General features: G+C 44.8%; 1 protein-coding gene across 1 annotated transcript in view; it reads right to left on the bottom strand.

Moving 5' to 3' along the window:
• PCSK2 (proprotein convertase subtilisin/kexin type 2) overlaps positions 1 to 21927 on the bottom strand; it is a 245249-nt gene that overhangs the window by 95897 nt on the left and 127425 nt on the right. Inside the window, exons 4-5 of the mRNA XM_058563265.1 lie at positions 21251 to 21359; positions 14315 to 14352 (exon numbers count right to left, since the gene is read on the bottom strand). Coding sequence (XP_058419248.1) covers positions 14315 to 14352; positions 21251 to 21359 — 147 coding nt within the window. The remainder of the gene's footprint in view (positions 1 to 14314; positions 14353 to 21250; positions 21360 to 21927) is intronic.

Genomic DNA, 21927 nt, shown 5'->3' with positions numbered 1-21927 from the left:
CACCCCTGTTTTACAGATGGGGAAACTGAGGACCATAAGGATCAAACAATGCATTTTTGCTCAGGGTGACTCAATGGGAGTCCTTGAACTAGTGCTCCCTGAATAGCTTAGATTTACACTAAACCCATTATTTAAAAAATTGGCAACGTTTGAGCTATAAAACATAAGCCTTCTATTTCCATAGCTTAATGAAAACATCTCCCACACACTGTAATACATCTTATTCTTCCGCCTAGCTAGGTTGTGCGACATTAAAAGTACAGACCTCACCATCATATTGGGGATGACGATGAGGAACGTTGCTCAGAGCCAAGCCCTGGTTTCCTGTACTTGGCTTCAGGTTTTAATTATCGGTTAGTAATTAAGGGTTCTTTTTTGTGAAAAATAATTTCCCGTAGGTTGGGAGCCAGCAGGGTTACCATGGTTGAGAAGCTAATCTTATTTCTATCTCAGAGATTCTCTCCACCTTGGCCACATAGGATGGAAAATTCTGCTTTGCCCTAAGCTCCAGGTCGCTCACATGTAAGGAGATCTGGATTCCCAGAGCAGACTCTGAGAGGAAGAGTTGTGGGCAAGTCATCGATTAGAGACGTGCTCCTAGGGGAAACAGTGAAGGAGGGAGAGAAGCAGGGTAGGACAGGGGAGAAAGCCAAGCCAAGATGTGATTCCAGGCAAGTCCTGCAGGGGCCCTGGGGAGTTAGTTACACCTACAGGTTTTCTCAGCCTGAGATAAGGTTTTTCTGCTCCCACAGGCAGTCACAGATCAACGGGTGCCAAGATGGGCTGTAAATTCCCAGACACAACAGGTCTCCATGCATGTGGGGCAAAGCAGGTTCCAGTAGCCCTAGGGCAAGTCTCCGAAAGGAGCAGCAGGCGCTGGCAGCTGGAGACAAAAACACCAAAGCTGGCATGGCTGCTGACAAAACATGGTAAAAGAGGTGACAGAGCAGGCATAACCTGCTCCAAAGGGCTCCCTTCGGTGGCTGCATGCAGGGGTGTAGGTGGCAGAGGGTGTGTTGGGAGGACTTGGCAGGGGGAACGTTGTGTCGAGAGGGGCCAAGAGGCTTGAAGCTGCCGCAGAGGTTCTCTGCCTGGGCCAGGTTTTGTCTGAGTGCTGAATCATCCAGATAGGTGCCTCCACACTGTGGTGTGAACTGCCATTGTGAAGGGAGCAGGTGCAGCCATGCCTCAGGATTGGGGGACGTTGGGGACCTGAGTTCCAGGATTAGCTGTGCTCTAACCTGCTGTGTGATCTCTGGCAATTCACTTTTCTCCTGGGCCTCAGTTTCCCCCTTACAGTGAGTGAGGGATTGGACCAGAACACCTCTCAAATCCCTTGAGTTGTGACAGAAAAGCTGACCTTTTGTGTACCCAGGGCAGACTACCCTTCCCCCATTGGTTTCAACTGTGTTAACTTGGAGTCATCGAAAAGAGATTAAAACATTGGTAAATGCCCTCAAATCAACCTAAAGTGAGAGCAGTTTCAGCTTTGAGAAAGCACGTGATGGAGACGTGGGGATGGTGTGGGCCCTGTGTCTGTCTGAAGAAGGACTGAGAAGCCCCAGGGCATGGATTTTGGCTGCATGGATCCACCTCACGGTCCACACATGAGCTGCCCGAGGGGCTTTGATTTCCTGGACGTCCATGTGGAGCAGTTTCGGGCTCATCTGGGCCATTGTGGCCTCAGAACTGGTTAACCTGGGTCCTCACTGTGTGGGGACGGTGGCTGAGGAGTAATGCCCCACCCTAACCACTTTTGAGGTTTGTCTGTTTGGTTCTCCTCCAGGTGGAGGAAAAACACCATTTTCAATGAAGATAGCCTGAAATTGTTTTCTATTGCTGCTGTAACAAGTTACTACCAACTTAATCAGGGTTAAACAACACAAACGGATTATAGTTTATTATAGTTCTGTGGTCAGAAGTTGATGCCTGTATCACTGGGCTAAAATCAAGGTGCTGCTGACACCTTGCTAAGGCTTCTTTGGGGAGGCTTTAGGGAAGAATCCGTTTCCTTGCTAACTCAGGTTGTCAGCAGAATTGAGTTTTGAGGTCCCTGTTTCCTTGCTGCCTGTGAGCTGAGGACCATTCCCAGCTCCCAGGCCGCCGTATGCCTCTGCTTGTGTCTCCTTCCTCCGTCTTCAAATCCAGCAATAATGGGGTGAGTCCTTCCCATGCTTTGAATCTCTCCTGCCCCTCCTCCCATGATCACATCTCTTTCTGACTGACTCTTCTGCTTTCCTCTCGCTTTTAAGGACATGTGATCACATTTGTCCCACCTGGAGAATCTCCCTGTTCTAAGGTAACCTTAAGTCCATCTGCAAAGTCCCTTTAGCCATGTAACCTAACACATTCATAGGTTTCAGGGATTAGAGCATGGATAATTTGGGGGGCCATTATTCTGCTGACCACATGGCTGTTCTGTCAGTACACTTTCCGTTCTGTCCTTGGTTTGGATTCATTCACTCATTCAGCAAACAAATAGTCATTGACCACTTGTTTCATTGGAAGTCATGCGCTAAGTAGTGTTGAGGATGTAGAGAGTAATAAAGCATGGACCCTGCCCTCACTCAAAGCATGGACCCTGTCCTCACTCAGGAGGACCACAGAGCTGCAGTCCTGGGTGGTGATGTTGTTGGTGCCTGCCCAAATTCCCTTCTCTGGGCCAGGACACCCAGACCCGGCTCTGGGAGTGTTGGCTGCTAAAAGGTCACAGCTGTCTCCTCTGGATAATTGCCCTTGGACAAATAGGAGACACCAAGCCCAGGAAGTTGCACAGACCCCAGAAACCTCCGGAAGTCAGTGACTGACTGACACAGGGTACAAAGTGCTGGTTCTCTTCCTTGGGGAGGGACCTACTTTGTGATGTGATTCATGCTCCAGAGCTCCCCGAGGGGTCAGCTTAGGCTAGACTCCTTCCTCTGCCCAGTCCTGCTTCCCTCCCTCTCCTCCTAGAACACTCGCCCAGTAAAATTACTTTCTCAGGAATCCCCATCTCAGTTGCTTTCAGGGGATCCAACCTTAGGTAGTTAGTAATAGTAATAACCAATCTAATCTCTTTCACCAAAATTCTCCACCTATTTCTGATATATGTGTGTGTATATACATACATACATACATACATACATACATACATACATATTTTACATTTCTAACAGTGAGGAAACACAATGTCATGCTTTCCATAGGTCTATGCAGCTATGTCTAACCAGAACATATGTATAAAGTGACCTTGAAAGCTAAAGTATAATTCTCAAACAGGCAATAGGTTAGACACTTTGCATTCTGCAATATCTGGCACCTGGCTTAAAGTTGGATTGAAAAGCAAAACAAAGCAAGGCTATCCCTCATGAACTCTTGGCATACTTTGTAATAACAGAAAAGTGGAGGGAAACATGAAAAATCAGAACAACACACTAACTGACTTTGTAATTTCATTTTCAAAATGCTCTGTGTTTTTTATTATGTGTTCTTGAGGCAGCAAGGGAAGGAGGAGGTGAAGAGCCTGGGCTTTGAGGTCTGACCGTCTTAGGTTTATGGTCATCCTCTGCTAAATTCTAGCTACGAGATCAGGCAAGTTGCTTAACTCGCAACTTGCATCCTTTAACATAGTTGTCAAATGTGCCAGGAGCAGTTCTAAGGGCCTTGTGTACAGTGCTTAATTGACTTATCACAACCAGCATTAAGTCAGTATTATTATTAACCCATTTTACAGATGAGGCACAGAGAGATTCACTTGCCTAGGGTCACATAGCTAGCAAGTAGCTGGGGTGGAATTTGAACTCAGGGAGTCTGGTCCTAAAGCTCTCAATTCTCACACTAAATTTCCTTGGTTCTCAGTTGTAACAGAATTATTATTTATGAAAGAGTTGTTTTTGAGATAAAAGTAACCATATTAACGAATGTAAAACCTGAATAAGGGTCTACTTTTATTAACTCAGAGAACAAGCAAGTCATTCAGTTCATGCTCAGATCTCAACTATAACAATAAGGCTGTATTAGCTTTCTATCGCTCTATAGCAAATTACCACAAACTTAGTGGCTTAAAACAATACCTGTTTATTATCTCAGGGTGTGTGGTCATGGGTTAACTGGGTCCTTCGCTCAGAGTCTCACCCTGCTTAAATCAAGGTGTTAGCTGGGCCTGTGATCTCATCTAAGGCTTGGGGGCCTCTTTCAAGTTCACTGGGTGTTGGCAGAACTCAGTCTCGTGTTGTTGTGAGACTGAGGCCCTGAGCTTCGAGGGTGGCCTGCCATTCTGGACATGTGCATTCTCTACAACATGGCAATTTGCTTCTTCAAAACCAACAGGTAAAAGTCTCTATAGTAGTCCCCACTTATCCGTGATTTCACTTTCTGTGGTTTCAGTTACCCGCAGTCCGAAAATATTAAATGGAAAATCCAGAAATAAACAATTCACAAGTTTTAAATTGTGTGCCGTTCTGAGTAGCATGATGAAATCTCCTGCTGACCCTCTTCGTCTTGCCTGGGATGTGAATCATCCCTTTGTTCAGTGTATCCACGCTGTGTACATTACCTTCCTATTAGTCACTTAGTAGCCATCTTGGTTATCAGATCAACTGTCCTGGTGTCGCAGGGATTATGTTCAAGTAACCCTTGTTTTACTTCATAATGGCCCCAAAGTGCAAGAGTAGTGATGCTGGCAATTCAGATATACCAAAGAAAAGCTGAAAAGGGCTTCCTTTAAGTGAAAAGGAAGGGATGTATAAGAAAAAACATAGTATATATAGGGTTCACTACTATCCCGTTTCAGGCATCCACTGGGGATCTTAGAACATAATCCCGGCAGATAAGGGGGGACTACTGTTTTGCTTAAAATCCCTCTAAATTCTTCCTTCTCTGATCGTACAGCCTCTTTTTAAGAGGCTCACCTGATTAGGTCAGGCCCACCCACGCCATTCTCCCCTTTGTTTAACTTAAAGTCAACTATTTAGGAATCTTAATTACTCACGAACAATCCCTTTAACTTTGCCATATAATGCAACCTAGTTATGGGAATTTAGAATTCTGCCTACCAAAAACACTTTGGCTTTAAGGAAAAATGATTGAAAGATTTTGAAAGGAAGAATGGGATCTCACTGAAATCAAAGTTGTGGTCTTCATGATTCTTCAACACAACTGTGAAAGTGTATCATGCATTAGAAAAATCCATGGCTCAGGGTCCAATCCTCTTTAATTGAGGCCTGGGTATTGTTTCTTGGTCTTTCTTGCCACTTCAAAAAACTGGGACTGGATAATGGGTCAGACCTTCAGTCTCCATCAGATCATGCCCTGGCCATGACTACAGGACACATCCACGGGTGCTCTGTGGCGTGGAGACAAGACTTGGGGAAGCACTGTAGATGGCCACCCACTCTGCTGTGGCTTCCTCACATTCTCTCCTGGATGGGGCACACGGGTTCAGGAATCCGAGCAGGCTCACTCAGCCAGCCAGAACGGTGGTGGATTTAAGGATGTACAGTTTGGAAATAGGCACATGAAGAAAGGGAGAGAGTAAAAAAGGATGTCACCTCAGTAGGTGCAGCATTTTTCACCACAGCTGCAGCAAGGAGTTATTGACAAATTAATTATTTGTAGGGTCTGCTTTAAGCAAGGCTTGGTCACCTAAGAGTGTTTGGTTCTCTGAGATAAAAACCCAAAGTAGGAAACCTAGTGAAATGTTTCACATCTTGGGAATTCAATGAGTATATACTGATAATGAGGAAGAGGGTAAGAAAGAAACAAAGGCAGGGAGAAAATGTTTTTTATATTTGCATAAGTGACTCTCTTGAGGCTTATCATGTAGTCTAAATATTGCTATACTTTCTCTGAATAGGTATGTTTGTCGATAAGCAGAATAAAATCCTAATAGTTTCATTGGCATCCATCCATCCATCCATCCATCCATCCATCCATCCATCCATCCATCCATCCATCCACAATTCAGTCATTTATTTATAGAAGAATCTCTATCAACGATCTTCTTGGGGAATGAGGCCTCCAGTTGATTCTGTCACGAACAAAAGAATTGGAAGGCATTATCTTGGTCTTTAAGTCGTTTAAATTTGGTTGAAGAGATGAGACTCTGTCACAGGCCTTTAGGGAATTTGGGGTAAGGAAATGATTTTTGTGGGCTACTTTTAGTCTGGGCTTCTTGGTGGAAACAAATTTCCAGATGAAAAACCAATTATAATCCAATCACCCTTTGTTTAGTATCACATAGATCAAGCTTCTAGATGAATTCCTATGCTGTATCGACCCAAGAAAACATTCTTTAAATGCATTTAAGTATCTTTCTGTCTCTTACTATTAGGGCTGACTTGCTTGTTCTTCCTGCCACATTCCCATATTGCGCAGTGTTTTTATTTCCAGGACAGCACTGAGCACATTATGATGTAATTATATATTTACACGTGTGCCCCTCTCCATCGAACTCTGAAAACCCCCAGGGCAGGGAACAGATTTTTCACATTTTAAAATCCAGGCCCCTAGTAAAGCATCTTGTATACAATAGGAACTCAATACAACTGTCTTATATGTTGCTTAGGTTCAACGGAACAAAAACTAAACAACTGAGCAATGTGGAAAAATCGATTGACTAGATTTTTTTTCTTTGCTTTCACCTGTAGCTGTAAGTCTAGGTCCAAACAAGTAGTTTCATTTCAGTTAAACAAGATTCCTTTTTCTCCCATTTTTATATCAAAATATGCTTCTGTAAAAATGGACTGATTCCTCTAGCACATGGGTTAAGTCAGATGATAGTCATTTGACTGATGGTCTGTCCAAATGATTAAAAAGAAGTTCTTATCCCCAATATTCAGTGTGGCCTCCTGGTGATAAAGTGCTCACTATGATCTGGTCAACATTATGAGTTCAGGGGCCGGCCCGTGGCTTAGCTCGCTCTGCTGCTGGTGGCCTGGGTTCGGATCCTGGGCACGCACCGATGCACCGCTTCTCTGGCCATGCTGAGGCGGTGTCCCACGTACAGCAACTAGAAGGATGTGCAACTATGACATACAACTATCTACTGGGGCTTTGGGGAAAAAAAACGAGGAGGATTGGCAATAGATGTTAGCTCAGAGCCGGTCTTCCTCAGCAAAAAGAGGAGGATTGGCATGGATGTTAGCTCAGGGCTGATCTTCCTCACAAAAAAGAAAACAACAAAACAAAACAAAAAAAATTATGAGTTCAACCAAAAAAGCCAGCCCCTCCTAAGACACAAAGGTTGTTTAAACCTCAATTTCCTATGCAATATTAATGTGCCTATTTAAATATTAATCAGTCTAAAAGCCTGGAGCGTTGCATGTGATCAATACTTCATAGCATCTGAGTCATTCGGGGCTGAGGAGCGGGCTCATCTCCAGCAGGCGCCCTTTCATCATGGCGGCCACCTGCCAACTGGAGCCCTGGTGCGCACATGGCTACTGGGCTCAAAGGCACTTCCTTCAGGCTCTGCTCCAAAGACCCCTCTTCAGAGACAGGCACCTGTCAGTAATCCATCAAAAGAATGGAAAAGTGCCGGTACTCAGGGGTAGGCTTTTTTTCTTTTACAAGAATTTCTGTTGGTGAAATAGCAACCCTGGAGCATAAATAACATTCTAAATTTTGAACTGTACCAAAGAGCATGATGCATCCTCTCTCATCTGGGAACTTGATTGCATTTCCACCAACTTGAGAAATTCTAGACATTTCAGAAAAGAAATAGCTCTTGGTTATCTGCATGTGGATTATCCACGTTGAAAATCACATTTTCTCCAGGCCTTTGGCCATGGGGACCTCAGTTAGTTGTGTGGTCCTCTATTCCCCTCACAGTGACACGTATTAATGGGGAATGGAGTGGGGACATCCACCGATGAGGTGGTTGAGAGCTGGGAATTAGAGGGCTCTGCATGCTAGAGTTCCCCATCATCATTGATAGAGGCTCATCAGATGATTTAGCTCCTGATTTTATTTGAAAAGTATGAATGATGAATGAATATTCAGTGCAATTTAGCAAATATTTATTAAATGACTGCTCAGCACTGTGCTAAATGTTAAGAGGGACACAAAATTTAAAAGGTACCCAGTTTCCTACAAAGAGCTTGTGATCTGGTTCTGATGTTGTTATACATTATAGGGGAATAGCATTGTTGAATGAATGAATGAATGAATGAATGAGTCAAATGCCAAAATGAATGATGAGGTTAATCATTAGAATCTGGGGATGTTTTCAAAGAAATACGTGTGATGAAGCCTGTCCCTAAAGATTTTGGTTCAGTAGGTCTGGGGTAGGGCCAGAGAAACCTATATTCTCCTTAGGCTGGGGTGGGCATCAATTACAGTGGGTGGACCGAGGAGGGGGTCTAGCACGGGTAGCTGTAACAGTTGCTGCATAAAACAACCATAAAATGTCAGCAGCAAATAACAGTAAGCACTTAACATCACTTACAAGTCTGCAGTTCAGCTGGGAGGTAGATGATCTAGGCTGAGCTCAGCTGGGCAGCTCTGCTGATTTTGGCTGGGCTTGCTTGCTCCCGGGGGTTGCCTGGGGTTCAGCCGATGTTGGTGGGGCTCAGCTAGGTGGCTCTGCTTCTTACTGCAGTTTTGTAGGTCGACTTGGGTGGCTGTGCTTTTGGCTTTGGCAGCTGGAGGTAGCTCTTCATGTGTCTCTCATCCTCCTCCTGGGTGCAGTGGGCTAGTCTGGGCATGCTCTAGTGGTGATGGTAGAGGCACAGGAGGGCATGTGGGAACACACAAGGCCTCTTAAGTCCTCTGAACTGGCACACTGACACTTCTATATTATTCCATTGCTTTGAACAAGTCATAAGGCTCAACCTGAAGTCCAGTGGTGGGAAATATACTTCACCCTTTTAGAGGGAGGTTCTGCAAAGCCCCACGGCAGAAGCTGTAGGGCTGTGGAAGGATGAGGAGTTGGAGTCAATGCAATCTTCCGCGTTTGCTGCACTTAAGAATTTGTGGAAAAACTCAAGGAAGAGCTCATGAATCTGCACAGATTCTCAGCACAGGATCTTGGAGCTGCTCAGAGGGAGATCCACAGTCTCCAAGCTGAAAGATGGAGGCCCTAGTGCAAGAAGTGGCCCAACCTTCCTGCCTTCAGGGCAGAAGCCGTGCCCCACTCTGTGATCACTACATCAGGAGATGTAATTTCCCTGGCCTGGAGAAAACCTCACTTGGAAAAATTGCTATCTTAACCATCCCTGTACCCATCTTGAGGATGAGGTCTTCCTTATGATATTCCATGAATATCCTTTTAGAAGATCTGTGATGGAGAAGAATAGACCAGAAATTCTGCTTTCTCTGGGGCATCCTTCTTCATTACATCCCTGGCCATGAGCGATGGGTCTTCCCTCTCTCTTTATCTTCTGTTTACTTGGATGCTCTTTTTTGAATAAATCTTTTACTTTTTGAATAAAATCAAATTTTATTTTTCAAATAAATCTTTGAGATTTATTTTGGTGGCCTCTGCTTTCTGGCCTCTGCTTTCCTAGCCTCCCAGTCTTACGCTTAGTCTGGACGAGGTGCCCTTCTTTCTCTTTTGGTCACCCTGAGCCTCCTGGGGAGGGCACTGAGCCATTGTGCTGGTTTCTTGAGTCATGCTCCTTCTTCTCATCCATCAGGACAATGTGCCATTGTGCAGAGTTGTAGGCTCAGCTCTTTTGAGAAGGAAGTGAATGTTGACTGAGCAGCTATCATCTGGTAGACTCTATGCACCTGGTATCTCAATGAAACCTCACAGCAAACCTGATATTCACTTTGCCCATTTCACAAATGAGGAAATTACAGTTTAAAAAGGTTTAATAGGTTAGTCTAAGGTTGCACAACTATGAGTTAGGAGGCCAGGAGTCACGCTCAGGTTTGACTCAGTTTCCACTGTTGTCACACTGTTAGAACCTTACCCCTGCGTGCTGGCTGATTTCCAACTCTCTCTGTCCGCTGACCCTATTCTGCTTGTATGGCAGGCAGGCCAGAAGAGCCTGGGAGCTAAGCCCTCCACATCCCCACCTTGGCCCCTGCTCCTTGGGCACAGCCTTCAACCAGTGATTGATAGGAGTTGGTGGGTATCTCTGAGGCCGACTCTGTCTACACAGCTTCCTAGAGTTCCATGGTGAGAGGAAGTTCCCGTGGCCCTCGGTGGTAACTGGCTTCATAACAACTCTTTCTTGACTGCTCTTTCTTCTGGTATCACTTCCTTTCTTCCTGGCTAGTGCTTCCTGGGATCTCCTCCTAAATAAGCTACTTGCCTTTAAGTCCTTGTCTCAGATCTGCCTCTGAGAAAACCCCAACCCAGAGTGAGAAGACTCTCCTTGGACTTTATAGAACCACCCCCAATGTCTTCGTCTTTGTAGCTTCAGCAGAGCAAGCTTTTGGAGCGAAGCAGAAGTTGCTCTGCTGCACCCACCCCTACACTCTGAAAGCTCCCACCTCAGTCACACTGCATGTTCTTAGAGGAATCTCCCTCCGTTCCATAGACCTGGAAGAACCCCTGAGCTTGGACCAGAATGTGCACACAGGCCCACGATCATGTCTGGACAGAGGCCGCACGGTACAGACATAAACAACCTCCCTGCTGCCTGAACTCCCCTGTGAGACAAGTCCTAAACCTGTGTCCTTAATGACCTCAGGCTCCTCTGGAGAACGCCTGTGTCTGGTTTCTCTCTTCCTCTGGGGCAGGTCCCAAACACAGCGATCGGATTGAGACAGAGCATATATCCAGACTGTTTGCACACAGAGGATGGGGTAAATGAACTCTGATTTTGACTTGGTCTAAAATGGTATCTTGTCATTACTATTTCATGTTATTACTATTGGGATGGAAAAAGGAGCATTTTAATTATTCAGAATAGTGAGTATTTACCAGTGGGACTGGATCCCCCAGATTAAATTCAGTCACAGAACAACAGAGTAATAATAAAAGTGGCTATTATTATCCTTTGCTCCTAACACTCAACAGATTCAACGTAGATTTGTTGAATTAACACTAACGACTTACATTTATATATTGATTTGCAGTTTTCAAAGGATTTTAATTCTCAGTTTAAATAGAACACCGACTACCAGCATACTCTGATTCTTTTGTAATATATAGAATAAGCAAGCTTTGAAAATAATTCTGCTCTGGGAAATGTTTTGCCTGGTTTGATTATGAAGAGATTTTTGTCCTATTTGTCTAAGGACCTCTGATAGAGTTTTTGCTTCTCACTGAAATTAATCAGTAGCAAGAAGGAATTTCCTCACTACTGCACATTTCTGTGTATTTTAACCTTTAATAAATCTCCAGGTCGTTCTCTGTGTGGCAGATGTTGCCAGTGTCCGGCCCTGACGCCTTTGGCCTGTCACTCTCATGTCCCTGGAAAGCTGCAGCTGCCGGTACCCACATGTCTTTGCCAAGGGCTTTCTCCGAGACTGTGGGAAGGTAGGAGGTGCTGGGACGTCAGCCTGCCCTGGGACCAGCCCCCACCCAGTGACTGACAGAAGTTGCTTTATCTCGGGTGTCGTGTTCCGGGTGGGATGACTCTAGAGCTCATGTTCTACACCGTCTCCTAGATTCCCCAGTGGGATTAAGTTCCAGCTGCCCACCATGGTAACTTGTTTGTAATGCACCATTTATTGGCTGCCTTCCCTTCCGTGTCTCATTCCCCCCTCCTCTACCTCTGCTGTCTGGGATCACCTCCAAAATAAACTACTTGCACTCAAACCCTTGCCTCAGGGTCTGGTTCTGGGGGAAACTCAAACCCAGACCTCCCCAAAGTACATTTCCCTGGAAGGGCACTGGGCTAGCTCATCCCATCCAAGACATTAAGTCACCTAACAAGGTGTGAAGCTGCCTGTTAGTCTTTTGCTCAAACAATTTTTGAGTTTATCACCGTCCACTGATTTCATTGCTCTCCTGGGCAGGACTCCTCCACTTCCCATCCTCATTCTGTTAATTATAGTGTAAAATTTTTAATTAAAAATAAAGAAGATAAATTTGGTTAGTAGCTTCAAAGTTGTCACTTCCAATTCTACAGGGGGTGAGAGAGACACCGTGACTGGTGAGGACCAGTCAGTTTAGGTTCTCGCTGAGGAATTAAGGATGAGATATTTGGATGTTCGGTTTTCTTACCTATACCAAAGATATGGAAAATTTTCACAGCCACGTGTAATGAGATACAATTTCTTTGTAAGGTTCCAAGTGTTTTATAAATGGTAAAGACTTGGACCTTCCTCTGGATGGAAGTTGTCAATATAGGCAGTTTTGTAGAGAACTCACATTTTCTGCTCAATTCTTAGATGTCACCTAGTTTAAGTTTATTGTAGACGTTGTCATCTTCTTAACAGCATCCTTGCCAAATGGCCGTCAACCCTCTTCTTGAACATTTTCAGATATGGAGAACTCATTACTTACTGGGAGAGCTAATTCCTTTTTTTTAAATTAACTTTCATCATTAGCTCTTCCTTTAGCTGAACTAACATATTCCTCCCACAGTTGTCACCCATTGGTGGGAATTTTCTTGGGAGAAATTACCAAACAAGTTGAATGCCTCATCCCACATAGAGAACTTGAAATATTTGAAAACATATTTAATGTGCCTCTGAAGTTGTTTCTTTTTCCCAGTTCTTTCAGCTCTGCTTAGCAAGTTATGGTTTGGAGTCCCTCTACCACCCCTGTTGCTGTCCATCATTCTCTCTTAGAGTGAGACACTCATTGGAAGCAACCTGGTTGTCCAACATTTGGGGATTTGGTAAGTTTAAATAAATTACAGCATGAGGCACATAGTCCTTTTAATCATGTTCTGAAGAATATTTAATAATTTAGAAGTGTTCATGACATATCAAGTGGAAGCGGGGATACCCTGCAGCCTGTTATCCCTGCCATTTCTTTGTAAGGAAAGGCCTCTGGGTATCAGAGTCTTGGAGAAAATGCAATACTCACATTTCTCACTCTGCCCTTTGGAGAACTCTCCAGGGCCCTGAGTTCTCAGGGAGGCAGAGAAAGGGAGGGTATTAGAGGAGGCAGACGAGGCCCTTTGTGGCGCAGTCTCTTTAAAGAAGCAAAAGGAACAGTGGGCACACAATGTGCTTGGAAGGGAAGGAGGTCACTGTTTCCTTAGGCTCTGCAGATGGATGCTGAGGTGGAATCTACAGCTCATAGGCAGTTCTTTGCTGTCTTATCTACAAGAGTGTGTTCTCATCTCTGGGAATAGAGCTTTGGATTAATTTCCGTCATTTCTCTTTGGGGGCACATTGGCTGGACTGTGCCGATGATTCATTTAATTTATTTTATTATTATTAAAAAAGATGCTCAGCCCAATGTATACTATTCTAGATTTATAAGACCCATGCAGTAAGTAGACACCCAGCACATTGGTGCTTTGTTTCCTGATGGCTGATGTACTAAACACACGGAAAATCTCCATTCTTTCTTTGCAATGTAAACACACACCTTCCAGGATGAATGACCCAGAATGTTGACCCCGAAATGCTTTTGCTAACCATCTTTTCTCTATTTAGGTCCATATTTCTTCTAAATATGAGTCTCTTCAGCTATTAAAATAACATTAAAAACAAAAATACAGGAGAAATGTAGCTTAGTAACAGTTTAGAGAATTTTAAGTGAACACACCAATGCTTGAATAGCGTACTCTCTGGGGTTAAAATAAAGAGATCCCTCATGTTTAAAGAGTTTGTAGATTTTATCAGGAAAGCGGTGGGACTTGCTCTGTCAAAAGTCAGAGCACGTGGTTCTAGCCCGACAGTGTCACCGTGATGCTCTGCTAATATTTCTTATTGGTCAAGGGATCCTAAATGCTGAACCCAATGTTGTGGGGGAAGGTCGGAGTGGAGTGCTCATAAACACAAAAATAATAAAAAAAATTGACGTTCCTGCTTTCATAAAGCTATGGTTGCAGTGTGAGTTGCTGCACTTTTTGGTTTTTTGCCATCAGTTTCATCCAGCAAGAGCCCAAAGGGCTCATTTCCACCCTTCCATTCAATATCCTCAGCTAGAGTTGATTTTAAATCTTGCCAAGCCTCTCTCTTCTCCCCTCCCTGTTCCTTTCTTCTGGGCACTCTGTTCTTTCAGACCTCAACTTTCCTTTTTGTCTTCTCACAAAGCCACTGCCTTTGCCTGCTGCCAGCCCCGTGTCTTGTTAGTCTGCCCTTGGCCTGAGCTGTGGCTCCAACAGGATAGGCAGTTCTAGTGTGCATGTGTGTGCATGCACGCACGTGTTCCCGTGTGCATGTCCTATGTGCATGATGCATGCGTGTGTTCCTAATAATGATGGACACACGAACACAAGATGCACACATTTCCCCACACAGGTCGGCTTGTACTTACGTAGTTCGAGGCCAGGTCCGGGTGGAGATAGTCAATCCCTGTGAAAAGACAACAGCACAGGAACGATAGGTTAATACCTGCCACTGTGTCCTCGGGAAAGCTGCTCAAAAACCACCCTCCTTACGGGGCTGGGCCGGGAGACGTGGGCGGGGGTGAGCGCCTGTGCCCGAGGCCCCAGCCTTGCACTTCCATTCCCGAGTGAGGGTGGGCTGTACCGCCCGCGAGGAGAGACAGCTGTCACCAGACGCATCAGAGAAGTGAAGCCAGTTAGAGCTTGGGGCCCTGGGATGACTCCTCTGACATAAATGTCAGCGCTAAGGGGCTTAGTGGCCGCCAGACGGATGGCTCATCAGGGCAGTGATCTATGAGAGATTCGTGGAAATCCTGACATTTTTAAAGCGCCAACTGGCATTTCTTCTGAAATGAAACTGGCCCTGGGGAGGAAAAGCGATTATTATTTAACAGAGCACGGACAGCAATGGATTAGGAGAGCATTCTCTGGCATGGAAATAATAAGAGGAACACGGCTCGGCGAGAAAAGCAATTAGGCAAAGGGCGGGTAGTTTCCCGCGAGGTGTCCAGGTGGGAGTCAACGCTGTCTCTCCAGGAAGCCTGAGACCCAAGCCTCCTGGCAGGAGTCCTGTGCTTTCTCCTGGACGTGGCCTGTGTTGTTGCCCAGTAGTCACTGCAATAAGAGAGTTATGGTCTGTGAGCACTGCTGGGTTCCATCAGCCACGTGGGCCTCAGAAGGCACCGTGGAACTTCAAGGGCAAGCTGAAAAGCTCTCATTCAGGCCTGCAGAGCCGTGTAATGTTTGCAGCAGTCACACCTGAGCATCCAGCCCTCCGAGACACCACCAGGTTCCTGTACCTCCTGGCATAATGGCTACCAGTGTATGTGTTGAAGTCAAAGACCCGAGTCTGAATCCCGACCACGCCGCCATCTGGCGGCAGGACGTCAGGCAAAGCGCTTGGCCTCTCTGTGCTTGCTTTCTTCTCAGCCAAGCGGGGGTGAGAACTGTGAGGTGTGCTTAGCCCAGTGGCATTTGATAACTTTATTGGGTTGCAATATTTAAAAGCTAGAAGTATCGTTAAGTCCCCTTCATAGCTGGCGTCTTCACTGCCTGCCTTCTAAGGCCAGGGCACAGTTAGAGCTTTGCCCTGCAAAAAGGAACTAGTATTGGGATGTATATTTCGAAAAGGAAATGTTCCTTTGTTTTTTCTGGTTAAACAAGTAATTTCCAGACCAGGAGTCACTGTTCTACAGAGCATGCGTTACATTTTGCTGGTGATATTTTGACATGTGAAGCAATTGCTGTCCTCATGGCTGCTTTCCAGAGCTTGGGAGAGTATGGCCAGTCACTTCCCACCCACCAACATCCTCCTCCTTCCCTCCCAGTGACTGCAGAAGGGCAAGGTCAGAAGATTTAAAGACTAATAGTTTTAAAGGCTGCAGGCCCTTGTTCTGGACCCTAATTCGGAGATGGTCCACGTTGGCTGTGGAGTGGAGTTGAGGATGAGCGCAGGCTATGAGACCAACAGATCCAGTTCTATTCCAGATGCTATAATATTTGTGTGGCTTTGGCCAAGTGATATAATCTCTCTGAGCCTCGGTTTCCTCATCTTTGAAATGGAGATATTATTTACCTTGCAAAGCAATTTTCAAGATTAAAGCCAATTCATTAAAAGTGGTTAGCTAACATCTGTTGCCAATCCTCCTCTTTTCGCTGAGGAAGACTGGCCTTGAGCTGACATCCATGCCCATCTTCCTCTGCTTCCAAGGGACGCCACCACAGCATGGCGTGATGAGCGGTGCATAGGTCTGCCCCCAGGATCCGAACCTGTGAACCCCGGACTGCAGAAGTGGAGCGTGCGAACTTAACCACTACACCAACGGGCCGGTCCCAAGGAGTTAACTTTTAAAACATGACTCCTTGTTCTGAGAATGCAAGATGTATTTAGGAGAGAAATTTTCTGAGAAATAATAGTCCCTTCTCTGTGAAGGGAAAATATTGAAGCAAAGAGATAATTTGAGGCCAGAAGGAAATTAGAATTAAAACAAGATAAATTCAGCCCAATTAAAATAAAGGATCTTTAATTAGGTTAAGGGGAAGACTAAGTGTTAGGTTAGAACACACACGGACTTTGGTCGGAGAAATGAAAGATTATTGATGGAATTGTGAAGGATGACAGACATGATTCCTAAAAAATAATAATGAACTAAAGCATGAAAATAATAACCTGGTAATTAAATAGTATTTTAATGTTTTTGCATATTTGATTGTTTTTTGAGGTGGAATGGACTGAATACAGCTTCTGAATCAGCTTATTTATTTTTCAGTTTTTGTATTAGCAATCTGTTCATCCTTATTTTTCATGCATTCATGTATTTTCAGCAATGAATGCCAGGCACTTTGTAGGACCTGGAAAAACACAGATGATTCAGACACAGAACCCGAGCCATACAACAATCTATGGCTCACAGTCTACAGAGCAGACTATCACCAGCCAATCATAATGCATGTGGTACACAAATGACAAATATCTGCTTCTATCTTTGTTCATACACCATTAGTATCCCGTCATTAATTTGAAAGCCTAATCCACAATAGTCCAAATTCTCAGGAAGCCCAGATAGTTCTGGAGACCTCAGGGAATTAGCAAGGAGCTCCATGTACAAAGCTCCTAGTAGAATGTTAATAGTTTGGTTGAGATGTATAACATCTCAAGATTCCAGTCCTAAGCCCGGTTCCTTCCATTGTCCCAAGGGAGTTATCCCTTTGCCCCACCCCCACTGACTTATCTGTTGCTGAGGAATAGGCCTCAATGGACGTGGTTCAATATCTCCCATCCCATGTGGTCTTCCGCAATGTGACAATGCCATATCCCTTCATTGGAGGTGGGTCTAATCTCTCCTCTTCAGTCTGAGTGGGCTATGACTGCTCCCTCCAATAGGAGGTAGTGGAATGCCTTTGCATGACTTCTCAGGTTAGGTCAAAAAAGGCCAGGCATCTTCAACCTGTTCCTTTCGGACGCTTGCTCCAGAGGAAGCCATCTGTCATGTAAGAAGCCCATATGTAGGTAATCTTTGGCCACCTCAGCTGAGCTCCAGCAGCAGCCAGCATCAACCACCAGCCATGAGCATCCAGCCCAGTCAAGCCTTCAGATGACCGCAGCCCAGCCAACATCTAACCTCAAATGCATGAGAGACCTCAAGAGAGAACTACCCAGACAGGCTCTTCTTGAATTTATGTGTTGCAAAATCATGAGTAAAATGAATAGTTACTCTAAGCTGCTAAGTGTTGGAGTCATTTGTTACACAGCGATAATAACTGAACAGGTGTCCTGCTGGACCTTCTGGGGCCTGTGAAGCTCAGGGTAGGAGAGAAAACATTGCTTTTATATGTGATGCAGAGTTCTAAATCTCTTGGGAGGGTGGGGGTGACTGTCTGGTCCTTAAGCTTGGACCTCCACTTAAAAGGATGAGGCCCCATTCACAAAGTCTCACCAGGGAGGCAGAGCCAAGGGGTGGGTTTCAAGTGCTGAAGATGGTGGTTAGGATTAATTGTGAGACTTTGGGCAGTTTCTTGCCTCCCTAGACCTCAGTTTCTTCATCTGCAAAATATGGGTAATAATAACACTAACCTTAGAGAATAATTGTGAATGTTTCCAAAATGCTAAGTAGTGCCTAGCACACAGCAAATGCTCAATAAATGTTAGTTTTTACAGTTACCTTACCTTGAGGCTCTCTCTGACCCCGCCTCACTGGCCTTCAACCCTGCTTCCTTGGCTCCATCTGCGAGTGGCTAAAGGTCTTGTCCGCGCCTTCCCTGACCATCTTTACCTTGAGAGCCAGCCACCTGCCCTGAATCGTGCCCAGGCTGGGTGAGTCCTGTCCATCCCTGTGTCTTGTTATGGTCATATCTCATTTCCCAGGTCAAGTTCCCAACACCAAACAATTCCATTACAACAAAAGGGACAAACTGTCACCATTAAGTGGGATTCTTGGTGACATCTGCCGGAGATGTCATAGCAGACCCCTAAGAAATGCTTTCTGCCCCTTTGGGCAACAGCTAACCGTGGAGGTACTCTCTTAGTGATGTGTGGTATATGGAAATGACATGAAGTTGCCCCTACATGAAGGCAGCAGATAATTATTGAACAGGTATCACATCATTGGATCTAGCAGAGATGACGACGGCCGAGTGTTGAGTTGGGCAACCAGAGAGGGGTGCACGGCTATTAAACTGTGCTGTCCACAAATTAAACCTTTCTCATGCAGATAATCAAATATTTGCCATACAGGCCAAAATATTGGGAGCCAATGTTTATAAAATGTTAGACTATTCTTGCTCCTAGGTATCAGGGTCAGCATCTGTGTCTGTCTTTAACCTTGTTTTGCAATGATACCTTGCTGAGAGATATCTGGGAAACGATACCATGCCATTCACATGTCCAGGCAGTTAAGCGAGAAAATGCAACATGGATGCTCCCAGCCTCACCATCACTGCTTCCCCTTTCTAGGTGTTGGGGTGGAGATGCCCAATTACGCTGTGAGAGGGTGCTGAACATCTAGTCTTGTCCTTGTTGCATGGGAGGCCGCTCTTGTCCCAAATATGCTCATCTTACTATTGAACAGCAGATTTGGAGTATGGTTTGGCATTCTTTCCTTCAGTTATCATACTGAATAAGCACATGGTGAATTAAGGATAGCCGCAAATCTTTTGTTTCTCTCTGCACCAGGAGGCAGAATCTGTTTCTCCTCCCCTGGAGTCTGGACTGGCCCTGAGACTGTATCCAACAGCAGTGGCAGAGTGACAATTGCCCATTCCAGGTCCAGCCTTTAAGAGGACTGGCAGCTTTTGCTTCTTGTCTCTTAGAACTCCCGTTCCTGGGAGCCCCCAGCCGTCTGTGAGAAATCCAGCCACCTTGCTGGGGAGACACATGGAGAGGAGAGGCCCTGGGACCACATGGAGCAGGAGGGAGGCCAAGCCATTTCAGCACCCATTCGGGCCTCCAGTTGACGCCAGTCCCAGCTGCCTGCTGACTCCAACTGCATGAGAGACCCCGGAGAGACCAGCAGCAGAACTGTCCAGCTGAGCCTGGTCAACCACAGAACTGTGAGAGACAATAACATGGTGGTTGTTTTAAGCCACTTAATTTTGGGCTGGTTCATTCTGTAGCAGTAGATGACCAAAACAGTGGAGAAGTTAGGAGTTTTAGGGGGCAGAGAGTTCACTTTTTTGGTATCCCAAAGGCCACCAAATCAGCAGAAGAAATAACATCAAACAAGAAATTCCACTGAGACTTTCTAAGGGCCTTAGATTCTCAAGCTAGGAAAAGTGGACAGAGTCAGGAGTGGTCTTCTCCTTTGCTGTCTTGGAAGGGATGATGAGCACTCAGTCAAGGCGGCTACAGTTGAAGAATCCTGAAGTGGACATCAGAGGGCTGTTGGAGGTTTCATAAGAGCACTGTGCTTGTCTGGCCACTGCACTTTGAGGGCACTTCTCTGATCCCCCAGATGCTGTGTGAATCCTCCCGATGCTGTGTGAAATGGTGATTACAATATAGCCTAGGCAGGTTTCCCCCAAATCTAGATGCTTCTGTCTCCTGGATGAGCCGGCCTCAGCCACTTTGGTTTCTAAATCAAAGCATTAGGAAGGAAGAAGTGGTTATAAGCTCCCCACATCTGTGCGCACACACGCTCTTATGCACAGCTCCTTTCTTCTTGTGAAAGCCCTCAGCCACTGGAGAAAGCTTTTACCTCCACTTCAAAACGTCTCACACATCAGAAAACATGGAGGTATTGTTTTCCTGTTGGCATTTAATGAGCCCACACAAAGACAGGGCCAATTTTCCGCACGCTGGCTTCCCTTCTTTTCCCATCACTGTTGCTTCAAAGGCTTGCTTTAGAGAACAGTGTTCTTTGAAGATCTTCAGAAGGAAAAGTCTCCATTGTTTCCTCTCTGTATAGACTGTAGACGTCATTGTACCAATACCGCTCAGTGAGCTTTCCCTGGAGGACCAGACGGCTGAGGAAGGGCAACAGTGCATCCCCAATGAGATGACAACAGGGCAGAGAATCTCCAGAATCTTGGCAGAGCCAAGGATATGTGTAGTTAGAAAAACACCAATTCTTCAAACACATTGATTTTCATGTCACGAACTATAGAAAATAAAGCTCTGCTAAATCTTTATCTGGCAGGCATATGGGATAGCATAACATATTATATGGGATGTGTATGATAAAATGTTATCAAAGTCTGCTTTACAAGGGTTCATTCTGAAAGAAGCAATAAAGTAAAAAAAATTCTCCAAATCCCAGTTCTGCTGCTAAAAAGCTATTTCATGGATCTAGAGCCACACTTCTAATAGAACATTCTGCGATGATAGAAATGGAGCTGAATTGAATTTTGTCAACCATTAGCCCCACGTGGCCCTTGAGAACTTGAAATGAAGCTAGTGTGATTGAGGAATTGAATCTTTAATTTTATTTAGCTTTAAATAATTAAAACTTAAATGTAAACAGCCACATATGGCTAGTGGCTACTCCATTGGATAGTGTGAATCTAGAGAAATAGAGAAATCTAGAGAAATAGATGGTAAATATAAACAGGTTTAGAAGATGTTTTAAGGTGAAGTATAAGCATCAGCCCAATGAGAATTTATGGTTTAGTGATGGTAAGCTTTCATTTGTTCATTTTTTTAGTTTTTTAATTCATTAATTTAGTAAATATTTGTTAAGGGAATCCTCAAGTTTGAGGACCTCTGATCTGGAGGAAGGTGAGGATTTTGCCACAGTATAGATGGTGATCAGGCCCAGCATCTGGCTATTCTGCCTCTGAATAGCATCTCCAAAACAATGAATCTTTTATATTCCAAAGGCATGCAAAGACATACTTGCTTCCAAATGACGTAAAGGCTTTGAAATACTCACCATCATCCATAATTCCAATGGTAACACCTTTCCCTGTGTAGCCCAGCTCCCAGGCTTCCGCCACATTCAAGTCAAGGCCAGGAGTGCCATCAGCTTGCCCAGTATTGATCTGGTTCAGGAATTCCAAAGCAGAGAATCTTATCAGTTTGGTGTAGGAAAGCATCTGTGTAAATGTTTGTCTGACAAACTCTGCTGCCACCCACTATTCCAGGGACAGCTCAAAGCCCACATCGTCCATGAAATGGTACTTTTGGGGTTTCCCCACTGACCTCTTCTAGCCTCCTCCCTCCATTTTTTGATATACCCAATTGACGTTTCCTTTTTCCTAAATATGCAAACACAATTTCAATCCCCTCATCTCTTCTGACTAGAGAAACCCTTAGAGCTGCCATTGCAAGAAACCCTCCCAGATTTAGAATTAAATGCTCGCTCTCACAACTCTTTATTTAGACCTCACGTTTGGAATTTAGCACATATTGTCTTGGATTATTCTTATTTGAATGTGATTTCCTCACTAAATAACAATATCCTTTGCAAGATGAAGCATGTCCTATTTACCTGTGTAATTTCAGTACCACCGCACCAAGTCTTGCGTAAAAATATTTGTTGAACTGAATTAAAGATTAGTGCATGTTCTAATGCAAAAAATAATTTTAAAAAGCCTCTTCCCTAAAAGA

The sequence above is a fragment of the Diceros bicornis genome, chromosome 19, assembly GCF_020826845.1.
Source record: "Diceros bicornis minor isolate mBicDic1 chromosome 19, mDicBic1.mat.cur, whole genome shotgun sequence".
Taxonomy (NCBI): domain Eukaryota; kingdom Metazoa; phylum Chordata; class Mammalia; order Perissodactyla; family Rhinocerotidae; genus Diceros; species Diceros bicornis.
Note: the sequence above shows the minus strand (reverse complement) of the source record. Positions and strands in the feature narration are given on the sequence as shown.